General features: G+C 38.0%; 1 protein-coding gene across 1 annotated transcript in view; it reads right to left on the bottom strand.

Moving 5' to 3' along the window:
• Positions 1 to 2,104: 2,104 nt before the first annotated feature.
• luzp2 (leucine zipper protein 2) overlaps positions 2,105 to 19,530 on the bottom strand; it is a 68,730-nt gene continuing 51,304 nt past the window's right edge. Inside the window, exons 5-14 of the mRNA XM_026999580.3 lie at positions 19,423 to 19,493; positions 16,920 to 17,001; positions 14,981 to 15,043; positions 13,579 to 13,641; positions 12,819 to 12,881; positions 9,411 to 9,485; positions 8,913 to 9,080; positions 5,054 to 5,158; positions 2,932 to 3,006; positions 2,105 to 2,471 (exon numbers count right to left, since the gene is read on the bottom strand). Of these exons, the coding sequence (XP_026855381.2) occupies positions 2,370 to 2,471; positions 2,932 to 3,006; positions 5,054 to 5,158; positions 8,913 to 9,080; positions 9,411 to 9,485; positions 12,819 to 12,881; positions 13,579 to 13,641; positions 14,981 to 15,043; positions 16,920 to 17,001; positions 19,423 to 19,493 (867 nt within the window). The 3' untranslated portion in view covers positions 2,105 to 2,369. The remainder of the gene's footprint in view (positions 2,472 to 2,931; positions 3,007 to 5,053; positions 5,159 to 8,912; positions 9,081 to 9,410; positions 9,486 to 12,818; positions 12,882 to 13,578; positions 13,642 to 14,980; positions 15,044 to 16,919; positions 17,002 to 19,422; positions 19,494 to 19,530) is intronic.

Below are 19,530 nucleotides of genomic sequence, written 5' to 3'. Positions count from 1 at the left end.
AACTACAAACAATGTACAAACTTTGACATGCACATAGTTTAATAGATGTATTGTTCAGTTCCTTCCATGAGTATGCTGCTTCATCTTTTGTCATCATGTTGGGGTGGATAGCATGAATAGGATAAAAATGTTTCCGAGCACATAACTGTGAGATTAAGTTCTAATGTGTCCCCTCTGCCCATGTTTAGCCATTTCATGAAGGAACTGTGATAGATGCAAAAACAACGGAACAGCAGGACAGCATGGTCAAACTCTGTCATTAATGTTCCTTTGCTAATTTTTTAACTAGCTTCTGCCCTATTTGTGTAGAGTGTGATGTGTACATTTCATTTTTAATCTCCACTGACAATGTTAACCAATATTGTACACCCTCAGTACAAAAGATCTAAGTAATTACTTAAATATTAATTCCTTATTTTATGTGTTTGCAAGCAAGGAGAACCACTTGACTTTATAAAGTTTGTTATACTTCAGCCTCTCTTCCTGCATAAATGAATTTTTTTTTGTATTTTTTTTTTTTTAGAGCGTCTGACATTAATAAGTTTTGGATCATACCTCATTTTTATTCATGAGATTTTGAGAAAGCTGAGTTTCAAGAGAAGTCTAGCACTTATTTTTGGATATGATGGGAGGCAGAGAGGCTTCAGGTAAATTGACTCTTCCCAAACTACTCCATGAGCAGTGATCTGAGAGATTTATTAGGTTATAGCAGATGTCTGAGAGGAGAGCATCAGAAAAGATACTGATGGGTACTTCACTGCATAGTTTCCTTGAATACATTTATTATAAAGGTTTTCTCACACAGTGTCCCTCTGTGCTATTATGTTAGCTTTGCTTTTTTGGTTAGGTAGAGCAGATATTAGGTACAAAAGACCTGCAATTACCAGCTTGCCACTCACATGCCAGAGCATTTATGCAGTGCAGGGCCTCTTTGGGCAGACTGCCATCACTGTGGACAAAGGAAGACTGTACTACATTTCTTTATTAGCATTATTTCTACATTTACCCAAGAACACCAGTGTGTATATAGACAGGTCCGTAAGCTACAAGGAGGAAAATGTGAAACCTTCAGCTACTACTCATTATTCTTACCCACATTCTCATTATGGTGTCTGCAGTAAAGCTAATTCACTGCTTCTTTAAAGAAGACCTTAGAACTTGGTACAACAGGAGTTGAATGTTGACAAAAACATTAAAACAACCAACTATGCACATTGTGACACTTCACCACTGAAGTTGCTTGCTCTGATGAGATCTTGGATAATTGCCCTTGTTCCAAAACATCTACATAATGAATTCCCCATAGACACCCAAAGCAATAACGAATGAAAAGGTAGGCTAAAAAGCAGAAACACACAGATGTATAGAAACACTGACAAGATTTTTTTTCCACAAATAACCATTTATTCTTCACACAATTACCGAAAATCACTGTTTATTGAAAGGACACAGGAAGGTAGAGAAACTGACACATGTAGCAGTAGATTAAGTACTCAGTGCATGGCACATCATTCTCAGGAAGACGACTCATTGTGAGTCTGGCTTTTCTCTTTAATTCTGGCACCTAATTCCAAGTATTCAACGGTGAAAGTTGGCCAGCCAACTTAAGTTACTAATACTTTAGAATATGGAATACTGAGAGTAAATTAACCTTTGCTACACCATGTGACAACCTTTACATTTTAAATGTTAGCTGTGCAAGAATAGTCCCTACTTAACATCTGTACTTTTTAGCCTAGAAATATTGGATCTGATTTCACAAAGGAATTTGAAACAGGAGCAACAGTGCAGAGTGAGCCTTTCTGCACCCTTTACCAATGGTTGGTTTAGCACATAGAGAAGCAGAGCTGAAAGCTACACTCCTGCTGAGAATCTTTGTGAATATGACCCTGGTCTAGGGTGCCAGCCCACAAAGTGTTCCCAACTACAATCATCACAAATCAAAGAAACTTGTGTCCTCAAATTCAAGAGAAGTTGAACCGAAACAGATAACAGAGAAAGGAACAGTTATTATAAAAGAAAAGACCAGTACCAGTACAATTGGAACTTTTAAAATCAAAACCTAAAAGTCTATAGTGCATGCCGCTGTACTATACTGTTGGAGTCATTGAAAAAGTTCAAAACTGTATGTTGGGGGTTCCTTTTCTACAATAGCAGTGTTACATATAGTGTGTATGTGTAGGTTTGTGTGTGTGTATGTGGGGTGGGGGGTGTTTGTGTGTTAGGTGCCTAAGTGCCCCTGAAGTGCAGTGTTTGTATGTACGTGTATATGTGTGTGGGCATGTGCTTATGTGCTTTGTTATTGAGAGAAAGAGGGTCTTAAACTGCTCAGGATTCATCTGTACCATGCAGCCAGTCAGCCAAGTCTCTCAGTTGTGTCTGTCAGACTGTGGCTTTTTGGGGGCTCCCACCATCTTGCCGTCCTCAGATGTCTGCACACTACCATGCCCGCTGCTCCCTGGGCCTCTTGGCTGCAACATAGGGGGTGATGAGGGGCCGACACGTGATGCAATAGAGGAATGAAGAAAGGCCACAAAATATGAGTGCTTTCAAATGCCAGCTCTAAAGAGCACACACATGCCACACTATGCAAGCAAAGGGGGAGCAGCATTTCCCCGGTTGTCTATTCATGTTAGATTTCATTTCTGTCTCATGGTTTGGCAAGGGCTTGTCACTGCAGGGGCCAGAAATCGATCTGTGCAATTGGTGTGTGATAAAGCCAGCTCTATAGTTATTGAAACCTCATATCATATTTGACACAACACAGCACTGCAAAAATGGTATTTGGTGTTAATACAGATTTAGTATAGTATAAGAATGTTTTTATATAGATAACTGATAGTTAAAAATTGAGTGTCATTTTCAGAGGGTTCTCTATGTCCAGTCGAATTCTTGGTGGGGTACTATATGGAGGGACAAGGCATTGCTCACCTGGGTATGACCTGTCATCTTTGTTATCTCAGTAGATGTTCTCACAGTCTGATTCTGGAAACAATCTGCACCTAGCTGAAGAACAAAATTATGTTACCTTTAAAAGGAATTTTAGAAAAATTACAAGAAGGTGCAAATAGTGCACATACAGTAGATAAACTGTATTTTCATTTTATTGGCAACCTACCAAATTTATACATTTTAATGATTCTGCATATTCTGTATGTGCTAAATATAATGGTATGTTTACATGTCTTTGTTTTTATGTTTGTTTTGTGTGCGTGTATATATGCATGTGTATGTAGTGATGTATCTCTCTCTGTATGTGTGTGTGTGTGTGTGTGTGTGTGTGTGTGTGTGTGTGTGTGTGTGTGTGTGTGTAACCTTGCAGCCTCCTTTTTCAATAAACTCTTGTACTGCACAATGAGTCAGTAACACTAAATAGAGGCGTTTGCTGTTTACCTTCTCCCCAAGAGCACTACCTGGGCTATGTATTTAATCCAAACAGACTGCCTCACTCAGTGCTTTTTAAAAAGAGCAAATTGTTTCATATGCATTTATGTCTATGTTCTAAAATGATGCTAAGAAATTTGAATAGAGCAATTCTCATCAAAATATGTTTTAAAGATTATGATATTTTGCGTAAGTTTGTAATGATAGATCTTCTTCCTCTGTGTGCCATTTTTTTGCATGTGTGTGCACACATACACACATATACCAACCTACATCCACCCACATACAAACACACCCACAAACACACACAAACACACACACACACACACACACACACACACACAAACTCAGAAGAAAGTGAAGCAAGTGAATAAACTGAGAATTTGTGGCTGCTGAAAGGAAAGCATGGTATATCTTGGGCAGTAAAACAGTCAGGAGGAAAAGAAAATCAAGGACTCTGTGTACCTTTGCTCTTCTCATTCCTCCTGCTTCACTGACTGTGTCTAGTTCACTGTGTTCTATGGAAAATAGGATGCAAAATTCACTGTCTCCGTTCCAAACTAGCAAAATTCAGCAGTGTTTAAAAATAATAAGTCAATGATGATGCAAAAATTATAAAAATTACTCTCTGCTCTCCTCTCCTTTTTCTGCCATCACAGGACTCCACCCTGTAATCCTGCCACAAGGAACTCATCAATAACATCAGGCAGGAGTGCTCCCCAGGATGTGATTTCATTAAGAGGCAATCTTCACAACAGGCCATTCACACAGGGATACATCCACATCCTGAAGCATCCACATTCTGAGTCTTTTCTGGATTATAACAAGTATTGGCTCCGTTCTCTGGGTCTCTTGCCTTGATTCTTTGTCTGTCTACCATAAATGTGAGTCTTCCTGGTTACTTTCACTGGTTCTCACTCATTCACCCCCTACTCTCTCTTTCTCTTTCTTTTACACACACCCACATGTTCACATACACACCACACACACTTAAAGCACAAACATCTACACTCACACACACACACACACACACACACACACACACACACACACACACACACACACACACACACATATACATACAAGGATACACACTGTCACAATGGTAGATAACTACATCAGTCGTCAGTGAGATCAATCTTCTATGGGTTCCAGTCCCCCTCTCAGCTCTTCTTTTACTATCTGTACATTGACACATTGTTACAGGTTCCCAACATCTTCCCAGTTCTGTTTCAAACTCTCCCAACAAGGGAATCACACACCACAGTGTCAGACAAATATGCATGATATTTGTCAACTTGATGACAATTCAGGATCATATAAAAGAAGAAACATGTCATTAGGAACATGTTTTTTTAAGAATAAGTACAAGGGAAATTTAAAGTAGTTCACCTCTCAACCTTTCAACACTAATACCCACTATTTGAATGCATTTCACCCTGCAACTGTACAGGCAGATCAATGTGGTATTGATTTAAAAAAAAAAATGCTGAGTGAGTGCTTCATGGAGCTCAAAGTAGACTTTGGAATGAACTGACATTTAGACGAGTGCTGCTAATGGTTTGTGATGCTAAGAGATGCACTGAGACTCAATGAACATATTAGCTGCTTCATTTGGGCCAGAGGGTCAGTAAAGGGCCATTAGAGTGTAATAGCACTAAAGATTTACCTTTACCATCTGGCAGTCCTTGACTCCTGAACCATCTCTTCTCATTACCTCCACATTTACAGGCAATTTAGTTGTTGTTGTGATTCTGGGAACTTTTGGAATATCCTTAAAGGAAAGATCAGAAAGAAATACGATGTAATGCAACGCAACTTTATGGCGAGAAAGAGAGAGGAAGAGAAAGCTGTGAAAGAAATTCCCAACACTGCACTACTATTTATTCTGTGTGTGTGTGAGCATGCATGCGTACAGGTTTTTGAAAATTAAAAAGGATTGTTGACAAACTGAGCATGGCAACCAGTGGCCTACAGTTTGAACCACTAGTATGAACCACTACATTATATGAAAAGAAATGCTCAAATTGCAATTGTAATATGCTATGTAGTACATTAAAAATATAGCCATGACTCCTTAATGTAATTTAAGACTGGTCTACATTATTTTATCAGTGCTTTTTGGATCCAAGAGCAAAAACCCAGAGTAACTTCATCTGCAATGTTTGAAATCAGTCAGGATTTTCACAGCACACTAGAAATGCTGTGATGTGTTAGTGGCTCATTTGTATATTGTGGCCTTCTGTGATATCAGTATTGCAGAGACCAATGCTGTGATATTGATTAACAAATTATATGATGTACAAATCTATTCTTATACACATATATAGGCCTGCCTAGGATTTAAGAATGCTTTTATCTGCAAAAATGCATTGGATCAACTTTAAATGTATACGAAGTATGAATACTTGCAACAGTTTCAAGTGACATTGTCTGCACATCCTTTTAGGCATTTGGCAATCACTGAACAGTTGGAACTGCCTTGCATAAGACATAGAACAAATTTTGTGCTATAGGCAAACACTGCAGCTGTAATGCCTGATGGGACAGGTTTTCCCCCACTTTCACCCAACTTAATGATAACTCTTCACTCCAGCTCTGCCTCACTCCATGAAATCCCTCTGATTGCCTTTATTGTGGTAGAAAAGCAGATTTATTGCTATTATTCATTATTCATGTGCCTGGGCTGACCAGAGAAATATAGGTTCCCTAACTGAGCCTTGGTTCTTCTTAAGGTTTCTTCTTCTTGCTCTCAGGGAGTTTGTCCTTAGCAGTGTTACCTTGGCTTGCTCATTAGGTGCCTGGACCCAGACTCTTTGTATATATGATTTCTGTAGTTGCTTTGTGGCAAAACATGCTGTATACAATTATGTACAAATAAACTCTGCATTGAATTGAATATTCCTGCAGTTTCAAACACCCAAACCCCAAAGTAGTTTGCATGAGACTTATTAAAGAGGGACTTATTACAATATTCAGTGTAATCACCATAGAAGAAAAATAGAAATATTTTGCAGGCAGGGAGAATAAAATAAATAAATAAATAAATAAATAAATAAATAAATAAATAAATAAAGAGCAGAATAGGAAACAGAGAATTGGAAAGGACTAGATGAGGAGGGTTTGACTTGACCATCTTGGATAAAACAAACATGAACATGTCATCAACATTAATGAAGGAAAAAGGGAGTAACTACATAAACTACAAAGGGAAAACAAGACAGGTGAGGAACATCAAGGTTAGAGATTACATGACAGAGACATGAGCAAAAACAAAAACTCATGGTGCAGGCATCATGGGAACCACAACTCCATATCATTATATATATATATATATATATATAAATTGCAGTGCAATCCATCATCATCAGCTGTGCACCACTCCTCTCCAAACATGGTGTCTCAATTTACGTACTAATCTTGGCCTCCCACTATGTTCATATAAATTCAGGCTCTTAAATGTTAAGCACAGAGATGGCCCTCTGGTAATGCTGGACACACATTCCAAAAGACAGAGGAGGTAAATCATGAGGTAACACACCCCAAATCCTGCCCAAACTGGCTGAACCGACTGAACTGGCAGCCAAGAGAGTAACGCTGGCACAGTAATCCACTTAGACCTACATGTTGAATAAAATGCAATGTGATGCCCTTATCACTTCCCTGTTACAAGAGGTGAGATATTCTTCTCAATGCATGTTTTGAAGTGTGTCAAAGAAACCTGGTATCTGTAGTTCAATACTCAATCCTCCTATCAGGATGGGTTTAAAGAGAATGGAGTCATACCTGATATGACTTATAAGACATGGGCCTTTATCATCAAATGACTGAAAAAATTAACTGCATATAGACTTATCACAAACAAGCTTTGTTCGGTCTTAAAATACACTGTATCTCTTGGGAGGATGCACAAACAATGCTAACAAGATGTTCCCTGGCAGCTTAGTGGGTTATCCATGTCTCAGGTATTTGTTCCAAACACCTGATTTAACTAATTAGCTCACTTCCTTGGTTCAAGAAACAAGCTAATTAGTGCATGTTTGGAACCAATATCTTCAGGGTATTTTGAAGCATGATTACTTTGATTTGCTATGTATGTTAATGTATTTAATACAGTCCAAATAAATAGGATTTAAGAAAGTGTAATGTTTAAACTGTGAGAAGGAGAAATAACATTTAAAATGTTTATGGACTACAGAAATAAAAACATAATACTGCTATGCCTGTGTTTCACAATCCTGATGTACAGATGCCAAAAATATTGATAATAGTTACATGGTATAGTAACAGCCTATAAAAGATATTGTTCCTCTCAAGGTTTGTTAAATATGAAACAACCTCAACTCTAAACTCTCTGTTCCATAACACCTCAAACTAATGAATTCATCACTAATACTGCAGGTTAAGACCAAGGTTTATGATTGCTGGTTGTGAGTGTTTAAGACTCATTGCATTCTGACCATTGCCAGGACAATGTAGGGCTCTGTAGCATTACCAAATACTAATATTAATTTTAACCTAAAGAAAAGTGGTAAGCAAAGAACTGCATGTACGTTCCAACCTTGAGTGTGTGTTGCATTAAACCTGTGTGATGCGGCCACCTTGACATTTAACATGCAATGAACAATATTTTTACAGTCTGCATGAATATAAATACATTTATCAGTTGCTTACTGAGTGCCTTTTACGACTGAATTTATCAGCATGATAAGGCTTAGAAGTAATTTGAGTGCTACCATCATTAATAAAGATTATTCAAGGTTCACATATGCTTTGTTGAGTTGTAATTAACAACCTATTTTCTCATATCTTTACACAAATGTTTGTTCATGAACTGTAAAGTACAACTCAAAGTTGACTGATAGGCAAAAGAACTGGATTTGTGAAAATCATCTCAAGTATGTTTCACAATCCATTAGGGATGAATTGCCCTTTCATAAATATTTTTTTAAATTATTATTTCTAGTTTCTTCTAATATGTTTTCTGATATTGTTCTGAAAGGTCCCCTGAATTACAATGTATGCATTTTGCAGACACTTTTATCCAAAGCAACTTACAATTGTGACCAAATAAATCTTGAGCAATTCAGAGTTAAGGGCCTTGCTCAGAGGGCAACAGTGGTAACTTAGGAATGAAAGGCCTTGAACTAGCAACCTTCTGATTATCAGTCCAATATCTTAAGTGCTGAACTACCCCTGTCCCATTCCAGTCAATGCTGTTGGGAAACAGATGAAAGGAACTATACTGTCTTTAGGGTCATACAAATCCTCTCTGTAAGACAGAGGCATCAGCCTGCACAGGGAAAATTTGTCAATCAGGCCTTCTCAGACTGCATGTGGCAAACAAATCCATATAGCACTATCACTGTCACTGTCTTGATCTTAATAATTGCATGGAGATATGTCATTTTTAGACCATGTTAGTTGCAGTACTTTTTATTCTTGACAATTTGCATCATCAGAAGATGCTGATGTTGTTTGGTTTTCATTAAGGATGTGTGTCAGTCAGAATATAGGGATTATTCTACCTTTATGTGCGGTTGCTGGAAGGTGACTCGTGAGTTGTTGACCAAGGGGGAGAATCTCATCAGATGAGTGGATGTGGCTGGGAGTCTATGTAGACTGGGTGTCTGGCTGTGTAGGACAGATGAGAAGCAGATATGGACGGTGTCCTTCAGGGCCTTCAGCTGTGACTCCTAAATCAAATTCAGATAGCAAGAAGAGGTGAGAAACACTGGGAAGTAATGGAACTAACAAGCCTTTTCTCAAAATGAGCAGGCTCTAAAATCTCAATTCTTGGGCTATTGCTGTGCGCAGTCAGTTTTCAGAGCTCTACATTCACTTTTCAGGGCTCATCTCCAAACAACAAAATTCCCAAGTTTTAAAATATAATAGATTTTCATCCTCTATGTTTAATATTGTTGTCAGTTGAAAGAGGCCTGTGGGTGGATGTCTGAGGACAGGCTGACCCTGGAAGATGGACTACTATTGTCAAAGAGTGAGATCTTATCAGTTTCCTTTCTCACCTTATCCAGTGCTGCTTTCTCCAGCTCCTCTTTGGCAACTCTCAGCTTGTTCTCCAGGTCCATGAGCTGCTGACCCTTGCCAGAAGACAGACCATTTTACTGAGGGTTTTCCCCACATTTGTACTGATTGGCATGTTTCTTAAGTTGACTTATCTTGCCGAACGCAGACCGCCATTAGTGGGGACATTTCAAATAAATAAATTCAAAAAGGTTTGCTGGAAATGTACACTCAACAAACACAACAGACTTTCCTCTCTGAAATCTCATGTGTTTGAGGTCATGTCTGAAATAGATTGAAATGACCAGTTCTAAATATAAATCTGTATTACAAACAAACAAACAAATAAATAAATACATACATACATACATACATACATACATAAAAATACTGCACATAAATCTTGAGCAATGGGGCATTTTTAAATGACAGACCTCAATTAAAATGCATTTAATTGAGATAATCTTCTTCATAAAAGTAGAAATATTCTCAGTTTTTGATCATATCAGTCAATTTACTGTCATGGTGAGCACAGAGGAAGACAGCAATTGAAGTTGTCTCACACACCCATTAAGAATAATATCAAATCTGTCCCGTGTTGACACTGTGTGAGCAAAGAAGGGAGATTTGTTACAAAAACTTGCTTGAATGTTATATATGGATATACTGCTAATTATAACACTCAGTTTAACTAGATTTCACAACTCTAATCCATACAGTCAGTGCTCTTCTAAAGCCTACTCACGGATCTCCCTATAAAGAGCTGCTGTTTCATTTTCAGGGGTGTGAATGTGACAAACACTCTGGCTTAGCAGTTTGAGTGACTGAAAGCACAAAACTTCGAAGACTAATGCCTGGCAAGAGGCAGCCAGGAGACTTTCCAGCAAAGTGGAAGTCTTCAAAACCTGCTCATGCCTTAGAGGCTGGCTGCAGAAAAACCAATATAGAAGTCATATCAAATCAAGGGAATACAAACATCAGAATATTCTTAGTGTCATTCTCAGTAGCCTCTCATGCCATTTTTTTTTTCTAAAGCATACAAATGCCACTATTTATTTAGGAATGACTTTTGTTTATAAAAATAAAATGAATGCGCATTGGTCATATTTCAATTGATATCCTAAGTGGTGTTGCTTTAAAAATAAAATTTTGCTGCTCAAAATTTAAATAAATAAAAATACATACATTTCCCTCACACAAGCTATGACTTCTAACTGATATGTAGAACTACAATGAACTTAATTAGCCTGATTTAATTTCAATAAATACAATATTACCACAACTACAGCATAATATGAAACAGCACTAATTTCTCATTAGCAGTGCAAACTCATTGCTTTTTAAAGAGCAATTGTTACACAGTACATCATGAACCACTTGACCTTCAACAAATGTTATGAAACTAGCATCTGCCTTTGATATATACATTTCTTCCTGCACCTACTGAACAAATGTGATCGATTGAATAATCACGTTTTTGGAGAACTGTCCTCAGTGGTCATGGATGGAGTGGGGGGAAAAGTTGAACAAAAATGCCAGGGTGTGCAAATTACCGAGCAATTAATTATCTTGCAGAAGGAAATTAGCAACTTCAGTTGACCTTAATCTTCTTCCCCTAAGTTTATATTTACATTTTATAATTTGCAGTAAAAACAACAGCATTTTTGGAATTATCTTGTTGTCACTAAGGAAGTCTATTGTTATATGAGATTTACTGTGAGCAAACAGGATTAATACAGTAATTATGTGCTGCTTCATCTTGTTGCAGTTAGCACCTTCCTGTGACTGAACCCTTGCTCGCCTGATATTCACAGAGAGAAATCTGCACTCTATCTGCTGAGCTGTTTCCTATGAAACCACTCTTTACACTTGGAATATGTATTTGTGCAATAAATCAATTAAAAATGTTGTGACATCAGTGTGACTACTTACCAGCAGATTATGTTAATATTTTTAGGAAGATTTGGAAATTCATCTAGGTTATTTTAATGAATATTTAATGCACCTATTAAGACATTTGGAGAAGTGCTTATCAGTGATGGTGCTTTGCTTTCATTCAGTAAAAAAAACTTCAACAATAACTTTAAAGTTGGAGAAGTGAGAGCAGGTTTGACAAGTGTGCAGCTTTTAGCACCCACGTCACTCTTAAACCCCTGAGGGAGCAGTCTGCTATTTTCAGTCGCAGATGAGTCTTCTGCTCCCTCTCAGGACATTCTCAAACAATGTCTTCTGCAAAGTGTCATGAGTCTTCCTAAAAGCTCTCCAAACAACTTCTTTAATCATGAATATAAAAGGAAGAGGGGTAATCTTCCTACATCAGATTCAAATAGAGAGGCAGGAACAGATCTGCAGCCCCCGCAGATAAAAATACATTACAGCATAGGCAGCTGAATTTGCATATTGCTTTTCAGAAGAGTATTATTCCTAACTTAAAAAAAGAATGCTTCAATTGCATAAGTGCATCGGATAATGTGGAATGGTATATCTTTACACCAAGCCTTTAAAAGATTTAATTATACAGCATGTCTAGAGAAAAGATTTTGTTTTTTGAATTATGCAAATTTCAGTTGTTCAAAATTATCTCTTTTTGAAAATACATATATATATAGACAATGAGGACATAAAAGTGATGATTTTTTTCCTGGGAATATTATGTTTATTAGATGATGCCAAAATGCAAGAAGAAGGCAATATCTACTGACATTTTTCTTCCTAGCACCGCAACCAAGAGAGGAAAGGTCAAGCTATGTGGCAGAAAATGTCAGTGGTCTTTAAATCACTCTTTAGTCACAACCTCCCGTCAAAAGGCCAAACCCTTCATTTAGTACATATTTATAGCATGAGATTATGCATCCTATTTTCATCTTTTATAGTTGTTGATGTTTCTGTCATTTTCTATTGTCATTATCATTGCTGTTATTGTTATTGTTGTTGTATACTGGTAAATAAGATGTCAACATTACAGCACATTATTTGCTACAATAGTCTAAGCAGATTGTGTTCAAAGACACCTTAGCATGAAGGCTCTGAATAAAAACTATTCTGAGTCCACTGAAAATAAGTGTTTGAGAGAATGTCCTGTAGAAGTACAATAACAGCCTTCTTGACTTCAACAAATAGTCTCCAGGGCTTTCCTCTTTAGTTTCCTTAACAGGAGAGAAAGCGCATCCCAAGGGAAGGCCATTTCAAACCACACGAAACAAAATCTATCAGCAGCCTTGTATGTGGTAAACAACACAATGTGCAGACACCCTCATTAAGATGGCCCCTTCTCAAAAAAGCAGCCTTGTGCTCTGCCACTCACATTAAGCCCAAAGCCCAAGTGAAATCACCTTTTGAAGGTGGTCTGAAGAGCACGTCCAGTCCTGCTCAGGGACGATTATGACGCATTATCTTTATTTGGCACTTACCTTGAAAATTAAATCCTTTTTGCCATACCTCAGCTCTTTCAGCTGTGCTTGGATTTTTTTGGACTGCAAAACAGAGATAAGAGAAAATATGAGTTAGCTTATTCAGACAGCAAAATTGGTTTTTAGATCGTCAGGGTTTTGGCATCTGTAGCGACAAGGTCCTTTGTGAGAACGTGCTTTGCAAAGCTCCAACTCAAAAGAGAGACCTTTGAAGAGCAAGGGAATCAAAAAATTCCCCCTTCAGTGAGCTGTAGGACACACTCAATAAGGCAAACAAACTCATGTGCAAACTCACCAGTAGACATACTCACACCAGTAGAAACAAAATAAACATTCATTCCAGTACAGCAATACCTGACCATGGGTGGCAGCTGTTTCTGAAAGAACCGGCACCCTGCCATCAGTTCAATGGCCGTTATGTTTGGTGCAGCATGTAAGGGCTACCATTGAGCTTGTGGTTAGAAATTGAGGTTATGTTAAGGTATTTTTCCAATAACAACAAAAAGAACTCAGCTACCAGGGTGCTGTAGTTTTTCAAATGCTATCTTAAGGCTCCTAGGGGTTAATAAGAACAGCTAGGAACAAATAACCTCTGAACCTGTAGAAGCTCCAGTTTTGCACAGCCATTATTGTCCAACTGAAAAGCAATGTTACATGTCTCTCTCTCTCACTCTCTCTCTCTCTGTATCTGTACCTGTGTGAATATTTGTTTGTATGTGTGTGTGTGTGTTATTACTGAACAATATACTGAATAACATACCTCTTCGGCATGTATGTCACAGAGTTTGTTCCCAGATAGAAGTTTGTTCTTCAAACTTTTGTTCTGCAAAGAAAAGAAACTGATCATTGCTCCATCAAATAAAGAACACACTCTTTTAAATTAAACCTGTATGTGAACAATGTTTCAGCAGCTTCTAGAACATAATAGCATCTGTAGTTAAATAAGAAAACATTGATGGGAGGGGGGTTGTTTTCCTTTTACTGTGTGTGTGTGTGTGTGTGTGTGTGTGTGTGTTCATATATATATATATATATATATATATATATATATATATATACACACACACACACACACACACACACACACACACACACACACACACACACACACACACACACACACACACACTTGGCATTTATGATATAAAGTTTAACAGCAAACCCCCTGATAATGGCTACAAATTTTCTTCCTAAGTCCATGTTTGGCCCACAAAGCTTTAGTTTATTGAAGTAAGAATGGAAATGAAATAGGAATAATTTTTTGTTTGTTTGTTTTATTTAATCTTTGCTTAATCAGGAAGGCCTTTTAAGATTAAGCTGTCCTAGTATTTGAGGTTGTGCTTTATGGACTGGATGGCCTGTGTGTTAGAGACAGCAGGTGAAATAAACAGGAAAAGATGAGGGAGTTGAGAAAAGGAGAGAGAGAGCAAGAGAGAGAAATACAGAGAGATACAGAGGCAGACAAGGTATTAGAGTTAATGAAGCAGAATAGTACTGCAATGTGGCTCAATGAGGTGAAATTGGCTTGGACTCAAGACCAGGCACTCGCATCCCCACCCCTCGCTGGATGTGGGCCATGGTCAGGTCCAGCTCGACCAATGGCAGCTGTCATTAAAACTGACATGTGGACGCCTTGCTACAGGCAACCATGACACTGGGATCCACCCAACCAAATAAGGGCTTGCACTATGTCTATTATTCACAAAAATTGATGCAACTTCACAATTTGCACACCGGATGGGTGATGTTTCATACACATAGATAATGCAAACTTGATTGATAGGATTAAATCTTTCTAATATTGGCCTAATGCCCTCAATTTTTTGAAGTTATTTTTCTTTATTGTCCTGGAAGACAAACTGCACATAATGAAAGACTGCTGGCAGTGGGAAATAAATCTTATAACCCCAAATTATCCTTAAAGAATGCCAAATGCCAAACACTAAAAGGTACATCTGTGTTTTCATTTTGTATTTCTAAATCCTTTACATATTATGTATCTGAAAATATATAAAATGCTCTAGACCCTAATTCTGCCTTGGGGTGATAAATTAATCCTGTGATTGTATAGTTTTGATGTCATTGTCACTATTTTTATCTTTGCTCTGGCTCATACTATGCATGATTAGATCACCAGTCATTTATTATAATTTCTGATGTACCTCCTGCTGTAGGTCTTTGATGATTTTAGTCTTTTTTTCCATCTCCATCTTCAGAAACATGATCTGGATAAGAATAGAAAATTATTGAGCAGATTTGTCCAGATGATGTCATCATGAAGCATTGTTTTCTAAATTAGCTGTGTTTGCTTTTCATGAATATGGATTTCTTTTTGCCAGTGTAACTGTATGTCATGTATACCCGTGAGTAAATGCAAAAGCAGAGGTCTCTGAATCTGTGGTCTTACACTTTCTGGAAGTAAATCATATGGTTAACAATGGGAAATAAGAGGAAATAGTAAACATATGGAGGCTATGAGGCTATCAGTGATGGTCACTTTTGTAACCACCTGGCATTCACACAAATAACATGATTAAAATTAGATTGGATCACTTTAACAAGGCATACTACATTATGAGCGTGAGAATTTATGTTGGAATCACGACACCCTGCCTGGAAACCCCAAATAATCTACAGTGTGCATCCTACAGCCTGAGGGGAGTCAGAAGGGTTTACCGCCCTGGGGTGAACTGCAACGCCAATCAAACACCATCACTCCTCGTTGCACATTCAGCCAGCACACATCTGACTTCCCCAGCAGGTTTCTTCCGCCGGCACCAGCAGGAATCTTAGGCAGGGAACGTGTCTAAACAGCCATCATGAACACTACACTGTATGCATTTCTCTAGTCTTACTTCCACTTCTACCCACTTTTGTGCGTGTTCATGAACTGACATACTGAAGCCAATGCATAAACATGTTCTTATTTATATCCTTAGCTAGTATTGTATGGTGCCATTCTCTTCTTGTTCTTTTTCCATTTTCACCTTGACTCTTCAAGTCTGCACAAGGCATTTATGCTATTACTGCCCCACAGACTTCATCACAAGTGACTATGCATCCCTAACAAAGCTAAGCTAAATATTAGCTTTTGGGATCTAATACTAGTTCTATGAAGAAGTTTATTTCATATGTTTCTGCTGGATTTGGAACTGTGTTTTAATTTAGCTGTCACTCAGTGATAACAGCTATTGCTCATCTTGGCCAAAATTAAGGAATAAATAAACAAATAACCCAATTTCAACCTTGTATCTTAGTGTCACGCTAAGCTTGTGATTCTGCTGGGTCTGCCATTAAGAAGTAGCTCATACAAAATGTGCAGAAGACCCCCCCCCCCCCCCCCCAAAAAAAAAAGAAAAAAAAGAAATTCTTCAAATTGTTTTAACACCATTTTAAAATGTTAATGTTGCCATACTCTGAATGGGCACTCAAGAGCAAAACCAACTTATAAAGAGGACTATGGTCACAAGGTTGGCATGCTCTCTGTAATTAGTGTCAATCGGTGTCGAAATGTTCATAGCTAGCAAAGAATAGCCCAGCTTGGTGAATGGTAATTTGCCCTAGTGAGTCATTCTCATTCAGTGCACGGGCACGGCAGCCTCTCTTCCCTGCAGCCGTGTGCACACGCGCACGCGCATGGGGGCTGGGGGTGGGGGTGTAGGGGAGAGAAAAGTTCCAGCATGCAGATAAGAGTGCAAGCTTCTCAAGAGCCAGCAAGGCACCTCCTGATAATTAACATACTCTACACCTAAAAGAGGGTACCCAGAAATAGATGAGCCTCTGTACTCACTGCTCTATGGCATGTCTGGGTGTAATAAGAGCTCCAACACTGATTCCCAATAATTAGTTTTGGAAGGGGGGATGTGGAAGAAGCACAGTGCAGTAATGACACAAAGGCTCATGAAAAAATTGGTTCACTAAGAAGTCATATCAGTCTAACTATGCCTTTATAAAAGTAATGAATCTACTCTCATTCTGTCTTGTAGTGATGTTAATATTGATAATGCATGTTTTGTCATCATCAGTTGGGAAATGAATAGCTACAGCAGAAGGCGCTTATCAGGTTTGACTGGTGTTCAGGGGCGTGCTGGGGAGGTTTACTGTGGCTTGCTGCTTCTCAGCTCTTTCAGCAGCTTCGTCAAGTTTCTTTTGAAGGGCTGACTGGAGTGACTTCATCTCTTCCCTGGAATTGAAAAGGGAGAGAGAGAGAGAGAAAGAGAGAGAGTCAGAAAAAGAGATAGAGAGTATAAGAGAGCAAGAGAACAGTGTAATTTGTGCCAGTGTAAGGTCATTGCTCCATCAAATAAAGAACACACTAATAGAGGTTATTTTCATTACACTGAAAAAGACTGATTGATAATGTCATAGTTTACTGATGGTAAACTTAGTAATACGTATGATCATGTTGGAGATATGCACATTTATTTGCTGGGGACTTTTTTCTTTCTTTTTTTGGCAACCACTCGCATTCAAGTAACAGTTTAATTTGTATATAGAACTTAGTCAGTTAATAATCATCCTCTCTCTCTCTCTCTCTCTCTCTCTCTCTCTCTCTCTCTCTCTCTCTCTCTCTATATATATATATATATATATATATATATATATATATATATATATAAAACATATGACAGAACATTTATGGTTACTTTTGTTTTGCACAGGTATAACAACAAATCTAACAGTTATCTACCAGTGGTACCAGCATTAGTATGCAGCTTGCATTAGTTGTGCACCTGCTTCTGTTTAATGCTATTACTGTTTTTTAATCATGTTCTAGTGTTTGATCGTGTTATTGACCTTAGAGTAACTGGCCTCAAGAGGGCTTGAAATGTGAACTGACCCAAAATTGTAATGTGGCACAGTCTAGCCTGACCGTGAAAAATCCGACAATAAATTCCCTGCGCCTGTGTGGGCTTGGTGAAACTTTTATGACAAAATGGATAGTTCTTGAGAAGGAAAAATGAGCAAATCTGTAGACTTGGCACAGTGAACATCAATTCAGTCCAAATTACACTCATCCATTCTGATTGAAAAAACAATTCAAAGGTTTTTCCACCAGTGCATATGTATGGTGGTTAGGGTTAGGATCAGCTAACTCTGGATCTAAATGGGTCCAAATTATTATTATTATTATTATTATTATTATTATTATTATTATTATTATTATTATTATTATTATTATTATGGGTTTGCTGCTACCCTTCACATTGGGTCCAATAAGTCAGCTGTCATAAGAGCAGCCTAAAGATTTGGACTAGGTTTACTTCTTTTATCATTAAAACTGTGGAAGCCATTACATGTCATATGCTTGTCATATGTTTGGATGATGTTCTTGGGTAGGTAAAGCACAAAAACAAAAACAGACTGCTAATAAATTAGTTTGTTATTATGTGACATGTTTGTCACATTTATTTCACAAAGTTAGTATATAGTGAGCCAATCGAAATGATTGGGATTTGATAGAAAAATGAAGGTCTGACTTTAAAAAGAGAGGAGTGTTGCAGAGAAAAGCAGACTAGAGTGTAGACTTAATAGAGGTCATTCAATTTGTAATCCTCTGAAGCTTGAAGCTAAGCTTGGTATTTCTGTCTTGAAAGTTTTAGGGGTATTTGCTGCTCTGAAACTGAACTGCAGATCAAAATTAAACTATGTTAGCTCATAAAACTATGTTGGCTCATAAAAACATTTTCAGTGGTGACCTGCTGCCATTTCCCCAAATTCTGACATTTCATCAAATGTATAATTTATTCATTCTCCCCTAAAGCAGTTATACTGCCAGTTGAATTCAGACAGAGGGTGAGGCTCAGGGACACTTGCACATCTACCCTGTTTTTTACTGTCTATTCTCTGTTGATTGGGAGCAAAAATAGAAACCATTACAAACCTGACACTGGGGGAAATTGAATTCTGTCACTGACTATCTTGCAGCAGCTTACATGGCTGACCCCTAATGGATCTACTCTGTTGCCATGATGCTAGAAGGCGAACCTCTTCCACGGCCAAGTTCTTTAGCACAGCTAGTGGACAATTTGATGTGATGAATACAAGAAGACTAGATTTTCAAACTGAGAAACGATGCCATAGTTACAGTCTAAAAGCAGAGCAAGTGCATCAAGCCCACACAGTCAGTCAGAAAAATAACGTTGCACTCCTCAGCCTGGCTGTATGCAAACAGCAGCTAACACTTCCTAATTACAGCTGTGCATATGTGAGAATAAGCTATTTGGTACAATGGATGTGTTCTCAAGTTCTCCCACGGCTCGACCCATTCAGACAAACCTGCCATATGTGCACAGACAGCCATTTTCCATGTCTGTGATTACAAAGCTTTAATGCTCCAAAATTTAATTAAATAACTACAAAATACTTAAATAAATAAAAAATACTTTTACACTACTGCTGAGGCAAGATTTCACAATTACATCCTAATGGTTTAAGAAAATAGTGGTGGCAATCTGAATAACATAAATCGTCGGGTGATTATCATACAGGTGCACAAATCTCGCGCTTCTTTATGCCTTAAACATTTACTTATCCCTGACATGCAGTGTAAGGGTAACCCTGATGAGGCGAGCTATGAGCAAAGTGATGAAATTCAGTATACCTCTGTTTGTGGCTGAGTTCCAGAATCCTCTGCACGTCCTTTTTGGGCACAGAGTCATCATTCTTCAGTGACTGGAAAGGAGAAGAAAGGGGATTTAAGTAATGCCTC

The sequence above is a fragment of the Electrophorus electricus genome, chromosome 6 (genome assembly GCF_041902795.1).
Source record: "Electrophorus electricus isolate QZ-2024a chromosome 6, ASM4190279v1, whole genome shotgun sequence".
Classification (NCBI taxonomy): domain Eukaryota; kingdom Metazoa; phylum Chordata; class Actinopteri; order Gymnotiformes; family Gymnotidae; genus Electrophorus; species Electrophorus electricus.
The sequence above is the reverse complement of the archived record's forward strand: the minus strand, read 5'-3'. Positions and strand labels throughout refer to the sequence as shown.